General features: G+C 36.2%; 1 protein-coding gene across 1 annotated transcript; it reads left to right on the forward strand.

Moving 5' to 3' along the window:
- Nucleotides 1-4: 4 nt before the first annotated feature.
- On the forward strand, nt 5-15304 carry IL33 (interleukin 33; the record flags this gene model as incomplete). The annotated part of the gene is made up of 7 exons (XM_006774848.2): nt 5-11; nt 6601-6726; nt 7446-7613; nt 8881-8991; nt 9838-9888; nt 11211-11302; nt 13347-15304. Coding segments are annotated over 7 exons (765 nt in total), but the record flags the coding sequence as incomplete, so codon positions are not given.
- Between the last annotated feature and the right edge of the window lie 831 nt (nt 15305-16135).

The raw sequence follows: 16135 nt of genomic DNA on the forward strand, positions 1-16135 counted from the left end.
CAGGTTGAGAAGTAAGGACTTAAGCATTTCTGATTACTTTACACACTATTTTTATCTGTTATCAAATCTTTATTATCCAATGTTCATACATACTATCATACAAAAGTTACTTAGAATACAAGAGCTGAAATTGAAAGGGATGTCTCATAAGTGTGCAGTATAGCAGCATTTGGTTTTAAACAGACTATAGCCAACTTTTACTTATTTGATGCATCACAGGACAAAAATGGCTCAGATAATGTAAACCTGCTAATAGTGATAAACATATTTATAGCCCTTCATATCAATCCCTTCTTTCCACCCACACCCCCTACCACCAAGTCCCAAAAACTTTTCCCCAATTAATTAACAAAATTTAAACTGATCCACTTTCATTCAGCAAACATTTATTAAGACCTTTGGTGTATCAAGCTTGTGGTCTTAACTTGCAATTTTTGATAAAGGAGAGAATACAAGTGAAGATATTTGAATAATCCAGGCCCCACAGAAAGCAGATTTGACCAAATGATGCTCAAGTCTATCCAGTTACAAACTCAAAGCGTTTGTAATAAATTGAAGGGTAAAAAGAACCAAGTAGAAGCCATAACTTTAGAATAAAAGGGCTATATACTTCTTTGATCCTTATATTACCTATCCTAGGCAATAATTATACAAATTTATACTTATGTTCTTCATAAGGAGCAGTTATACAAAGGAGTGCTAGAGCAAAAACAGAGGATGGGGAATGATGATGGAGACTGCATATCCTTGTTCTTTGGGCTCCTCTCCATTTCCCTGAACATCTTTAAGGCTAGAAGAGAAAGCAGTGTTAAAGTACATCATTTCTGTCCTCCCTAAGGCTCTGGCTCACCCACAGTGTTCTTTGGTAGTCAGGGAAAACACTAATTTGACTGTGATTTCTAAATGGCCAGGAAATCATAGTTGTTAGTTTTGGTTGGTTTTTTTTTTATCTGAGTCTGAGTCAAACTGCTCTATGTAGAAACAGTGACTCAGTGGAAGTGACTCTACATCCCAAATTCCCTCTTAATAAAGAATGTATTATCTTTGTACCTCAGGAGATTTGGACTCTTTAAGATACTGGAATAAGGAAGTAGGCTGGAGTTTACAGCACAGTTAATGGCATTGATGCAAAAATTAAAATGTAACTTCCCCTTTAAGGTTGCAGTGGCTTATTTACACCATTTAAAAAAACAGTAATAAAGTTATCCCCCAAATCACTTATATTAATATTACATTACAGTGGGGCCTTGACTTACGAGTTTAATTTGTTCCGTGACTGAGTTTGTAACTAAAATTACACGTATGTCAAATCACTGTGACGTTCGCTGTGCCAACTAGCGGTGGGGTATCTGAAGCTGGCTCGTAACCCGAATTTTAGCTCACAACTTAACTCAAAGGAAAAAATCGGCCAAGAGACGGCTCATATCTCGAAAAACTCGTTAGTCGGGACACTCATAAGTCAAGGCCCCACTGTATTTTAATTGTCCCTTAGCAGATCTTTCTTTCCAATAATATTGGCTCAGTTTAACACTAAAATTGTCATTATTTACTAGTAAACACTCCTGGCCCCAAACCTGACAGCTGTGAGGTGTGTGACAGGTATGAACTACTTCTCAAAATCCAGGGTGCAAAAATGTCACATTTTTCCAAAGAAAATGCTCTGAGCCCTCAAGCAAAAAAAAACAAAAACAAAAAAGTTCATTTTAATTACTTTTCCTCCCTTGGGCTAACATTATCTGACATAATCCACACAGGTCACAATACCACAAAACTCAATATCCAACCACTACAGGTATCCACACAGTCAGGTCCCCTATGAGTTCTGGTCACCACCACGCCATTTCATTTTAGTGCCAAGGAGGTACAGGAGCACTTCATGAGCTGGAGGGTAGCCCCTCCTAAAAATCATCCCATTCCAAGTTTCCAGGAGGCTACTCCCAGGCTTAGTCCATTCTCCTCTGCTACTTCCTCTTCTCCATCAATTCTTTCCCTTCCCTGACAATCCAGCTTTTGTATGCATACAGTCAGAGGTCACAATATAGGGAGCCTTGAGAGATTCATCCAGCAGAAGTATTTTATTTGGCCTGAACACTATTATTGATGTTGTTTCTCAATTGAGGCATTTAAAGATTAGGGGATTTTGCATAAAAATCTGAATGTGTGGTTTTGTCAAAAAATCTGAAGATCTAGTAACACTGGCTCATATTCCTACATGATAGAGCTGGGTAGAGATCACACACTTTAGTTTGTGTCTTTCCATGGAAAATCTTCTGTTACAGTGAAGGAGCTTGTGGACAGTAGAGAATCATTGGAAATGTTTAATCGGTGGGAATTACAACATATTTTTATTTTACAAAAGTCACACTGGTGGTGGTGTGAAGAGAGATTGAAGGGACAAGTGTAGAAACTAAGACTTGTCAGAAATCTACTACATTCATATAAGGCTGTGGTCATCAAACTGCGGCTCACGAGCCACATATGGATCTTTGGCCCCTTGAGTGTGGCTCTTCCTAAGCCGTAAGAGTACCCTAATTAAGTTAATAACAATGTACCTACCTATATAGTTTAAGTTGAAAAAATTTGGCTCTCAAAAGAAATTTCAATCATTGTACTGTTGATATTTGGCTCTGTTGATTAATAAGTTTACCAACCACTGATCTAGGGGATTAATAATGAGGGCCTGACCTAAGACAGCAGAAAGGAAAGGAAAGACTAAATTTCACACACTGTCAGAAGGTGAAATCATGAAGATTTAGTGACATATAAAATAAATTGAAAGATAAATTAGGAAAAATGGATGTTTCTAAACTTTCTGATTTAAGAATTGGGCAGACCATGGTATAATAAGGGTAAAAAAAATTATTATTGTGAGTATAATTTGAATTTGAAGGAGGTAGAGGTGTCCATAGTTAATGAGGCTTTACATAGATAGAAATAGAGATGCTTTATGGTAGCTGAAGTCAAAATGCCCTGTGGAGAAAGAGCAACAGATATAAAACTCAGGAGAGAGAATAAAGATAGAGTTACAGTTTAAGGAGTCATCTTACCTAATAATAGATGAACATGTAAATTAACCATCCCTCCACTACGCTCACCAGCCAATCAGGGGAGTATGCAAATTAACCCAACAAAGATGGCGGTTAATTTGCATATGTAGGGGCGAAGCAACGGAGCGAAGACTGAAGGCTCCATCCGGAGCGAAGGCCTGGGTCCCATGTGCCGGAGGAAAACCGGTGCCGGCAGCCAGGGGAAGGGAAGGCTTCTTGCACGAATCTCTTCATGCAACGGGCCTCTAGTCAGTATATAAAAAAATAATTGAAGTCATTGGAGTAAGCAATATTGCTCAGAAATAAAGTCTAGAATAAGAGCAAAAGGCAAAGGGAAAAATCCTGAGGAACACCAACATTTAGGAGCAGGTAAACAAGAAAGAACTAACAGAAAGACCAAGATGGACTGATCAGAGAGAAACAAGAAGAATCTAAGGAAACTGGTGACCTGACAATAAGGGAAGTAGGGATCAAAGAAGGATGTGGTCCCTAAAGTCAAATGCCACAGACAGGTAAAAGGTAGTAAGCAGTGAGAAAACACCATGGTGAAAAAGTGTTTGGGGAAGAAATGAAAGATGAAGTGATTTGCGTCTGTAGTTCCTGTCAGTCATGGTCTGGGTCTCCAAGTGGCAAAATTACAGGCAGATTTCCAGGCCCCTCCCCATTTACTCACCAGAAATGCCTGAGAATTTCAACATGCTGATGCTATGGCAAAATTAGTTATTTTCTTAAAAGCTATAGTAAGACACTGCCCTCAGATAGCAAATATGATGGAGATTGAGAAAGTGGCAACAGCCCTTACATAAGCTTGACCTGGGCCTCTGACCCCAGTGGAGCATTCTCTCCTACACTGCTCCCATGGCCATGTCAGCTTTGTGTTTCCTCCTGAGAACACAACCCTCACACCACATTTTCAGCTGCTCTGAACACCAAAGTATACCTTGTTTCAAATACTCCCCATGTAAAGCATCTTTAATATTTCAACTATAATCACCCCCAATGAATTACAGCCAGTGTTTGTCCCACTAGATCAGTAGTTCTCAACCTTCCTAATGCCACGACCCTTTAATACAGTTCCTCATGTTGTGGTGACCACCAACCATAACATTATTTTCATTGCTACTTCATAACGTAAATGACATAAAAGTAATTTTGCTACTGTTATGAATTGTAATGTAAATAGCTGATATGGAGGATGTATTTTCATTGTTACAAATTGAACATAATCAAAGCATAGTGATTAATCACAAAAACAATATGTAATCATATATTCAATATGTGTTTTCCGATGGTCTTAGGCGACCCCTGTGAAAGGGTCATTCGACCTCCACAGGGGTTGCAACCCACAGGTTGAGAACCGCTGCACTAGCCTGTACATCCATATCTTTAGTGTGTCTCTTCTTGAACATCCACAATACTTTAATATCTTGACCTTCACTTCACACTACCCAAGACCCATATCCCATTCCCCACAGAGTCCACTCTGAATATAAGACATGCCTGTCATGTAACTATGGGATACTGATAAGCATATAAGGAATGAGAATGCTTACTGTATCATCTTATACCTTTTAGCTCTGAAGAGGAAATTGATACAGTAAATAAATATTGTATTAAATTAATTATCAAGAGACCACGTTCAATGCTGGCTCTGGCACAGCTTTGTAAATTATCTTTGTAACTCTAAAAACATTATATCAATGTGCAATACCATAGTTGATATTTCTGAATTTGAAGCAATGTTAAGGAATTCCAGGGTGGGTGTGAGTATAATTAAGTAATCTTGCCCTGTTCAGACAGTTGAAGATTCTTAAAGGTAGATGCCCATCTAAATTGGAGGCAAAATATAGATAATCCAAAATGGTAGCTAACAAATGTTTATTCTACTTGACTTTTAAAAGCATACTAGTAAGGCAAATCTTAGAGAATAAAATGAAGATCATAGAATGAATCCCAAAGTCACAAGTAATTATTTTCATTTTCTGAAATTGCTTCATAACTCATTTACTTACTATAATGTTGAAAGTTGAGTTCCTTTGACTCAGGTGTTACAACTTTCTTTTCTACTTAACTCTGAAAGTCTTTTTATGATTTCCAAGTAGCAAATTATTTTTACTTTAGACTTTAATTTTTCTTTGGCTAATTAAATTAAATTCTAATGAAATTAGAATTACTGGATAATTAATATTTTTTAATTCAAATGATTTAAGTTTATATTTTGTTAGTTCCTAAAATTGCACTGTAATATTTTCTTAGAGGTAGATGAAAAAAACATCTTTTAAAAAAAGATATATGTTGTATTGACTTCAGGGAGGAAAGAAGAGAGAGAAAGAGATAAAAACATTAGTGATGAGAATCATTGATCGGCTGCCTCCTGTATGCCCCCTATTGGGGATTAAGCCTGCAACCTGGGCATGTGCCCTGACCAGGAATTGAATTGTGACCTCTTGATTCATAAGTTGATGCTCAACCACTGAGCTACCAGCTGGGCGTAAAGAGTATCTTTAATATTAGATACACTTGAGTCACAACTTCTCACCAGACCTGTAACTTTGGGTGTCATGACTTCTAGATCATCATCTGTAGAATGAGGAGAATAATACCTGCCTTGCTTGCTATATTATTATGAAGGATTAAATGACATAGTATGTAAAATTATTAGCACAGTGGTTGGTTCACTGCAGACACTTAGTAAATGACAGTTATTTTTAAAATCAATAACCTTTACAGACTACAGGCATGCCTCCAAAATTATTAAAAGTATATTCTAGATAAGTAGAAAAGATTACAGACTTCATATGACCATAAGAGTCTCTCCTCAGTGAGGCAAAGATTGATATATGTTGGATGTAGGTCCACATTCCATTATATGGAATTCTGAAAAAGAAAATTTTTTCTAAAGACCTAAAGTTTTTTTATAACTCATTTGACAGAAAAATATGACCTAAATTCACTTAACCGTTAAAGCCAGAGCTGAATCACCATGAGGTCTTTATTCCACCTTATATACAATTTTCTATATTTCACTACAATATTATTAATTTTTGAATTTGGGTTACTGCCCTAGTCCCTGCTGGGAGTGCTAAATATATACCATATATGTTCTACATGACAATTCTAAAATCTAAAAAACTTTGAATCTTGAAACAGAACCGGCCCAAAAGTTTCTGACAAAATACCATGGATCTGCAGTTTCTTTCTTGGTCTGCTACACTAAGCATTTGTAAAAGGATAAAAATGGATGAATGCCCAGCCGATGCAGCTCAGTGGTTGAGTGTAGACCAATGAACCAGGAGGTCACACTTCGATTTCTATTCAGGGTACATGCCCGGATTGTGGGCTTGATTCCCAGTGTGGGGCGTGTAGAAGGCATTTAATCAATGATTCTCCCTCATCATTGATGTTCTTCTCTCTCTCGCTCTTTCTCTCTCTCTCTCCCTCTCCCTCTCTCCCTCTCCCTCTCCCTTCCTCTCTAAACTCAATAAAAATATATTTTAGAAAAAAAAGAAAATGGATGGAATGAAACAGTATCACATTTTTTTCATTTGTTTAGAATCCCGACAGAAAGGCAAAGAAATTTGCCAGGTGTACTTTATGCAGCTACGCTCTGGCCTTATCATAGAAAAAAAGACCTGTTACTTTAGGAAAGAAACCACTGAAAGGCATTCACCAAACTCAGGTAAGGGAAAACTACAATTACAGGTAATTCTTTAATATAGTGATGAGCATTTATTTGCCTTCAATTTCTACATCTAGGTATATAATTTTTACCCCTCACACAAATTTTCCTTCTGGGAAAAAAGATAATAAACTCTTTTAAAGACATTTTTTAAAAGGTTTATAAAGAGTTTTTAATGTAATGGGAGAAATGGTTATGCTATAATGTTAAGTGAAAGTAGAGGATATAAAATTATATATATAGGTATACCTCGAGAATATGCAAATTTAGTTCTAGACCACCACAATCAAGTGAGTTGTAATCTTTCACTGGTAGAGGGACTTCCCTTCAATTTGTAAGAAATGCAACATCTGTAAAACACAATAAAGCAAAGTGCAATAAAGTGGGGTATGCCTATATTAACAATATCTCTTAGGTGATTTTTTTTTTTATTTAAAGAAGTACTACTATAAACTAAAATGTTCATAGTGGTTGCCTTTGAGACATGGGTAACTTTTTTTTCCATCTGGACTCCAATGGGTGTGCCTTTCTGGAGTGTAAGTGTGCCAGGAGGTACTGAGCCCTTCCAACCATGCATTGGGTGGCCAAAGTCCTGGGGTCAGTCACCACTGTCAGCAAGCAGCCTTGACTGTGACTCTTCAAGTGGGGGTAGAAGGAGTGGGGAGGGGATCTGGGCAGTGAGCACTGATAGTCCACTTCTAACCCCACCTGTCTTGCAGCTGAAGATTACAAAGAGCCAAATCTGCTATTCGCTACCTGTCAGAATCGCCTGCAACACTTTGAACAATCGGCGGGGACCTCTGCCTTTAATAAATCTATGGTCCAGAATACTAGAACAATTGATGATTCAAGAATCCTAGGTGTGACTGGTTACAGGGGTGGTGTGGGTGAGAGGAGGGAGGTAAGAAACAGGACCCTGGCAAGTGCTGCTCTAGGAAGCAGCCCCAAGCCTATGTTTTCAAGTATATTAGAAACTTTTGTCCATTTTCTGCTGATGTGCCCATTAGGTGGTATCTAAAATAGGTGCAGGAAAACTGCTCTAACAATGCATGCACATTCTGTAGTTAGCACTCCATTGTTATTTTGAAATGTTTGCTATGGATTGGAATCCCATATACATTATTCCTGGGTAAAAATAAATTATCCTTGGTGAGGGGGAAAAACCCAAAACATTATCCCCCCAAATTTCAACATTTTGACAATAAAAAAGGAGGGGCTATTAAATATTGTAAGTATAATTTCGACTAAATATTTTAAATAGTTTGTTAAAATGGTTTTAAGTTGCATCACCAACTGAGCAAATAAAGTCCAAGTTGATGGTGACTATCAAGAAGTGAAGAGATCATTGAGAAACTTGACTGGGAATTGATGTTGCCAGTTCAAGTATTATTCCTGACATAAATGTCTTAAATTCCCAGAAAAATACTGAAATTTCTCACTAAATATTTTTTAAATCATTTCACTTTAGAAGTTTACATACAAATTCAACATACTCATTAATATGTTGTGTACTTTCTTAGCATAATTCTATAATGTAAAGAAAATATAATATTTTTTTCTCCAGGGCCCATATAGATCCTAAATCTACTTCAGTTTACACCATTGAAATATTTTCCATGTGTTGGAACATTTTAAAAAGTTGGGAGTACTGCTCTTAGTATCTCTGTTATTTAGCCAGAGGTCAGAAGGGGCTCACAACTGTATCCTCCAGGACTATTGGAAGTCTCAGAATAACTCCACACCTTACAGATGGGTATTTATTTATCCATGTCTATTTAAATTCTGTCCCTTCTTGCCTACAATTCCCTAGTCCATGGGGAGCCAGGAAGCAGAGGTTTCCTCAGGCAATGTCTGTCACTTTTCCAGCTTCTTTCTCCCCACCAAACACTCCCATAAACATACTAGCATGGCCTCCCATGGCCTTCACGCAATAAATTAGCGCCTTTAATCCCACTCAGGTGATAGAGTTCAGCTTTGAGCTATGTTAAACTTGCACCAAAGGTTTTCATCCATCCAACAGCAATGGACAAAGTATACCTCAAATAATAATAATAATAATAAGCCTTTGGGGAGGCATTTTTTAAAAATGCTAAATGATTGTTTATGAGAACAAGTTTTTGCATTCTTAATGACAAGATTTTTCTCTTGTTATAGAATATCGTTCTGTTTCCCTGAGCACATATGACGATCAATCCATTACTTTTGTTGTTGGGGATGAAGGTTATGACATCAATGTTGACGATTTGAGGACAGAAGATGAGAAAGGTAGAATATTTCCTTTTGTCTATAATGATATAATCATTACTAATAAGTAAAAAATAAATTTACCAAACCATTAACAATGGATTAACTCAGATATGGCAAACAGATCTTACGTTGTGTGCAAACTGTGATGCGTTGGCAATAGATACTTGAATATCACTGTTGGGGAGGATTAAAAAGCTTAGTAAGCACTCATCAGGAGGAAAGAACATTGATATTGAGAAGTGGTATATGTTGTGAAAGATGGAAGGAGGACCATATATATTTGATATTGCTAAATTACTTACTAGATATTTCTAATCTTATCAATGTCACCAAAGTAAATCCTCAAATAAGAGTATACCTGCCTTAGCTGGGTGGCTCAGCTGTTTAGAACATCGTTCTGTACACCAAAAGGTGTGGGACGTAGGAGAAGGGGGAAAGAAGGGTGGAGGGGGAGGGTTTCCTGATTAGGACACATACCTAGGTTGCAGATTCTATCTCAGTTGGGGTGAATATGGAAGGCAACTGATTGATGGTCCTCTCTCACATCAATGTTTCTTTCTCTCTCTCTCTTTCTCTCTCTCTCTCTCTCTCTCTCTCTCTCTCTCTCTCTCTCTCTCATCATTAAACATATCCTTGGGTGAGGATTTAAAAAAAAAGAATATTCAAATGCTATGAAAAATATTTTAAGTATTTTATGGGGAATTCATCAGAGTATACCATCATTTTGAGACTTTTCTCAAAAGCACAAAAGTTTTGCTTTTGTAGATATACAATAAAAAAGGAGGATATTTTCTGATATTATGTATATTTTGGAACGGAACCTATTGATAAATCACTAAAAGAGTTTTATGCATTCTTTTTCAGACAAAGTATTATTCCATTTCTATGACTCACAGCTACCTGCAAGTGAAACAGGTAATTTGGATAGCTGTAATGTTTGAATTCTTAAATTTGACTAAAACTAAATCCAAACATGCTCCATGTGGAAAGGCAGGCTGTCTCTGAAGGTTCTCTCCAGCCCAAGCTCATAGTGAAATCTTAGATTCTTAGAGGATTTACTCCATTCCAACCATTTTGCAGTTTAATAGGATAAATGTTTGGCTACATTTAACAGAGACCCAGAATAATGGGTGCTAAGCTACACAAAACTTTATTTCTGTCTTAGCCAGGGCTGGAATGGGAACTCTATTGAATAGGTTGTCCAGGAACCTAGCTCCTTCTCTCTTTGTGGCTCTGCTAACACCTACATCAGGGTGGGGAACCTTTTTCTGCCAAGGGCCATTTGGGTATTTAAAACATCATTTGAGGGCCATACAAAATTATCAACCTAAATATTACTCTGCTATATTTAGTCAAACATTTAATTAACTCACCCCTAATGCCTTGGCAGGGCCAGACCAAATGATTTCTCGGGCCTTATACTGCCTGTGGACTGGACGTTCCCCAACCCTGATCTACATGTTTTAAGATTACTTTAGCCCTGGCCAGTTTTGCTTAGTGGTTACAATGTCAGCCTGCAGACTAAAGGGTTTGGGTTCAATTCATGTCAAGGGCACATACCTTGATTGCAGGCTCAATCCCCACCCTAGTCAGGGAGTGTGCAGGAGAAAACCAATCGATGTGTCTCTCACATCATTGTTTCTGTCTCCTTGTCTCTCCCCCTCCCTTCCACTCTTTCTAAAAATCAATGGAAAAAAATATTCTCAAGTAAGGATTAACAACAACAAAAAATTATTTGCCACCATGACCATATCCAATTAGCTGGACAGAGAAAGTTGGGTATGTGAATTCTCTTCCCCTTTAAGGACATAACCTGGAAGTTGCACCTGACATTCCACTCAACTCACATTGGTCAGAACTTAGTCACATTGCTACACTTAGCTACAAAAATATGTTCTATTATAACATAAGAAGAGGAGTTGAATGTTGGGGGACAACTATCTGTGGCTTTACATGCAGACAGACAAACACTCGGAGAAATACTCATTAGAGTTCCAATTCTACAATTAGAAAGCATGTAAGAAAACTAACCTCTCTTCTTTAAGGGGCTTGGAATTATCCCCTACTTATACAATGACTCCTTAGTTTCATCTAGGTACAAATTTCTAAGAGACATGTTGCTGAATGAAGCAGTTATTTTACATGACATTATAAACTTGTTTTCTGGGTGTTAAATTTGTTTAAATTAAAATGAGTTACAATCTTTAACTTTATAATTTACATTTTTTAATTGCAAGGTGATGATGTTGATGGTCACAAAGTAATGGTAAGGATGAGTCCTGCAAATAACAAAGACTTCTTGCTGCATGCCAAGGAGCACTCTGTGAAGGTAACAGAAATATGCACTTAACTGTCATGATTAATATTACTAGTTTGTATGGATTTGGATGTTTGGATATTTTGAAGAAGGATTTTTGTTTGTGCTATTGTACATAAAACACAATGAGTTACCACCAATATCTTGCTCTTGGAGCTACTTAAAGTCTGGTCTCTGCCAGCAGTACAGCATCACCTGGGAGCATGTTAGAAATGTGAAATTTAATTGTCAAGGAGAAAGACAGAGGCTGTAGTAGGAAAAACATCATTTTCATACTCGAAACAGAAATACTTTGCATGCCACATATGGTCGACTGCCGTTTAGCATCCATGTTTGACACCTCCTAGAGTCTATAGGATCTGGAAAAGGAACACTATATTTCTCAGATGCTCTTATAGGTAGGGTTTTTGTTGTATATAAAGAACTGGCATATGTATGCAATCACAGAGATGTAAAATGTGACAATAAAACAGAAGTTTTTTTGCAAAAAAAAGAAATGTGCAATTTCAGGCTCCCTCACAACTGAATCAAAATCAGCATTTTAACAAATCTCCAGGAGATTCATATGCACATTAAAGTTGGAGAAGCATTACTATATAGAATGATCTCAAATCCTTCCTATTTGGCTTTAGGAAGTATTGTGTTCTTCCAGGAAGTGTTTCTTTGTAAAATATAGTTTTCTTAGGCAAATGTATAAATAACTTTATACTCTAAGCCTGCTAAAGGGAAGGTCATAAACATTTTCATATGCCAAGATTTATAGATAGCATAACAATCTACAGTCTATTCATAGGATTCACTGCATAGTCTTCTTCAGTTGGTAAACGGCAGTATTATATTGGTCATAATGAAGAATTATAAACAGCCCAGCCAGCATGGCTCAGTGGTTGAGCATCGACCTATGAACCAGGAAGTCACAGTTCGATTCCTAGTCAGGGCACATACCCGGGTTGCGGGCTCCCCAGTGCTGGGGAGAGAGGCATGCAAGAGGCAGTGATCAATGATATTTCTTTCTCTCTCTCTCTCTCTCTCTCTCTCTCTCTCTCTCTCTCTCCCTTTCTCTCAGAAATCAATGAAAAAAAATATATTTTTAAAGAATTATAAACATACTAGAGACCTGATGCACAAAATTCATGCAAGAGTAGGCCTTCCTTCCCCTGGCTGCCAGCACTGGCCTCCCTCTGGCACCTGGGACTTGGGCTTCCCTCGCAGCCCCAGCTTTGTCTGGAAGGTCGTCTGGTCTAATTACCATATTATGCTTTTATTATTGTAGATTAAGTAACCAAGAAGCCAAAGGTGGAGACTAGTAAGAAAACATGAAAGTCTAATATAGAAGATAAATAATATAAATACACAAAATTATAAAGCTAACTCATACAGCCATGTAAGGTATTAACATAAACACTGATGGTAACTAACATCTCCCTTAACAAAAACATTCTTAAGAATATATATCAGTGTTTGGCATATATAAGTACTCAGTAATAAGAGCTGATCCATACTGAGCTCTATTATATACCAAGTACTATGCTAAATGTTATATAAGTACTATCTCATTTAATTCACACAGTAACTCTATAATAGTAGAGTTATTGTATTGGTCAGGTATTGCTGTGTAACAAATTGTCCTCAACACTTAGTGGCTTAAGATAATAATCATTTTTAGCACTCACATGTTTGTGGGTAAATTAGGGGTCGACTGACCTAGAAAACTGGTTATACAAAAAAAAAAAAAAATTGAGGCCTGAAAAGTAAAGCAATGTGCCAGGTCTCAGAGATAATACATGGCAAATCAGGGATACAAATCCAGAACTGTTGCATCTAGATCCAGTCATTCTAAGCCATATGTCTCTCAAAGTATACTATTAGTGAATCAAATCAAATCCTCCCACTTTGACCCTCTACTCCCACCCCTGCCATCCCCTACTCATTAAGCAGCTTTGCTAAAAATACCAAGTTATAAGTAATTATTCCCCTTTTAGTTTCTAATACAAGGGTGTGGAGTTGACCCTGGACTTCCTACTCACATATTGGTTGCTTTCTCTCATTTCCTCAGGTACAAAAATATGAAAATTCGTTGCCAGACCAGACCTTATTTCTTCTTCATAAAGAGCTTGGACCCTCGAAATGTGTTTCCTTTGAATGTAACAGCAAACCTGGAGTGTATCTAGGAGTAAAGGGTAACCATCTTGGTCTAATTGATTCAATTGCCCAAACTGAACAGTTAAGAAGAGAGAATATCATATTTAAGCTCTCTGAAACGTAAGATGTTGGAAAGTTGTGAATCCTGGGTTGAATAGCCCAAAGAGCTACCATTGAAGAGATTGTCAAAAAAAAAAAAAAAAGAGAGAGAGAGAGAGACATAACATTTAAGGGAAATGGGGAGTACTTAACATGCTGTGGAATGTTTTACGCATTATGTTAAAATTATATATTTTTTGTAATCTTCAGTTCTATTTTTTATTTCCCTCTGTATCACTTCATATTCAATACAAGTATTGGTATATTAAATAGGTTATTGGTAAAGCAGCCCACCAATATTCTAAAGACATACAGACCTTTACTTTTTTCTACTTTCAGTCCAGAGAGAACTTTACATTTAGAGCTGCGATCTCTGGGGAGAAACAAGCCTTAGCCCAAGTCTCATTTTAGACAGAGATCCATTTTAAAGAGCTACATACTTTTCTCTGGTTCCAAACAATGGGCTCAAACACAAGAGCTGCTAGTAAAAACCAGATGCTGCATAAAGTGACTATTTCACAAAAAAAAGTTAGTAGATGCCCAAAACTTCAGGTGCCTACATGGCTAGGCAGGTTATTTATATATATAAAAGGTAAAGGTATATATTAAAAGGGTAAAGATAATTTCAAAATTAAGAAAAATAAATCCAGTACAGATTTGTGAAGTGAGTGATTTCACCTCTAATTTTTCATTTTAAAAATTCTGATTTTTATAGACCGAGTTAACTATAAATAAAGCAAGACATTCTTGCATTAGGAAGTGAAATAAATTTTAGTTCAGACATAGAATTAGAATGATTAGGAATAAACTAAAACATTTTTTTTGAAAAAGTACTAAGCCACAACGTCGGTTAGGGCATCCAAGTATCATGGTGGGGCCAGAAGTCCAAGATGGAACACAAAATTAATATTACAATTTCAATAACTGGCCAGTCCTCATGTTGGTAGCATACCATGTCCCTCTGACCCAAACTTCCAGAAGTCAATGACTTTTAATATACTTGTCACCTTGGATAAAATTTCTTCTAACCCTTTGTTGTCCAACTTACCAATGACCCTACTTACAATGAATTATGTATTTGATTTCTATTTTACCTTCATTTCTCTTGACCAACTGTATTCTTGATATACCTTTGGCATCCCTAGCTTCATTTCGAAATTACCTGACATATGAATATGAATGCCAGAACCTTTATTCTGCTTTGTCTACCTGATATAAAACTTTACATAAACTTATTGATGGCAATATTTTTATTAAACATCTTTGTGTTTTACTGTTACTAAGGTAGTAAAATAATTTATATTCAACCATAATAACATTTCAACTACTAATGGAATAGTTTCTGCTTATCTTAAGGCCTTAACAATTTCTACTACAATTTTTCATAGGCTTAACACTGATAATAAATGATAAACATAATAATGGAATACATATGAAATATGACTTTTTCTTAAACTGTAGGCACTTTGATTCTAATTTGTTGAAATCTGCTGGATATAATTGCTGGTGGAACATAAGATAAAAATGGTTGAGAATTATAATATAGGGGCAAACAAGTGTAGAACAATATAACTTTGTTACATTACTTTGCCAGTAATTTTACTACTATAGAGACAAAAAAAAAAGCAAAATCTATTTCATCTCCTCTGAAAAACACTAAATACTGACTATGTGCATTTTGTATAACATACTTAAAATAATTATATTATTAAGTAGCCAAATATATCCATTACATTATTTATATTCTTAAATAAACTATATTTTTCAAAAGTATGTAAAGCCATAGTGATTTTTTTCATAAAACAGTTCAATATTCTAAAATTATTATGTGAATATAAGCATATCACAATACACCTATATTGGTATCTGGAGTAGGTCATTTGTCCAATACTTTTGGTGATTCAAAACTAAGTAAGATTTTCCAGAGTAGGAATTGTATCTTTCTTTACCTTTGTACTCCAAGTGCCCATCATGGTGATCAACACATGGCAGGTATTCAGTGACTTTAACCCAAGATCAATTAGCCAACATGTACCTGCATTAGTACTTTAACCTGAGACTTCTGACTCCTTATTTAGATACCTTTCAACCTGGCTATCTTTTTTTTAAATATTTTCCATCACCACTTTAGTCGGTGTTTTTTATTAAAATATTCAAATGTGTAGTGGCCTTTTGTCATTCACTTGAATGTGTTTTGATGGTCCACAACACATATTACTGAAACGAGCCTGTCCATTTTATTATATCAGAAATGACAATCATGTCAAAACTTATTTTCCCTTATTTTATGTATATCCTTTGGATTTTTTTAATGTATTTATTCAATACCTTGAAATACTGTCAAGAAAGTTTTATTTGAATGAGTAAAGTTACTTGAAAATGGAAAAGAAAAGAGTTGAAATTTGGGGAATTGGATAGAAAATTGATAATTGAATTAGATGCAGTGGCTTAAAGTCTTAAAAGATTGATTCATAACCTCTACATCTGTCGCACAAAACAAGCCAAAAATAATAATAATTTCAACTTGTACAATATATAGTAAAACTCCAATTCTGCAGTACACAGTTACACAAAGGTAAAAGAGATGAGTGTGGGTTTCTCCTT

This window comes from Myotis davidii, unplaced genomic scaffold, assembly GCF_000327345.1.
Source record: "Myotis davidii unplaced genomic scaffold, ASM32734v1 scaffold408, whole genome shotgun sequence".
Lineage (NCBI taxonomy): Eukaryota > Metazoa > Chordata > Mammalia > Chiroptera > Vespertilionidae > Myotis > Myotis davidii.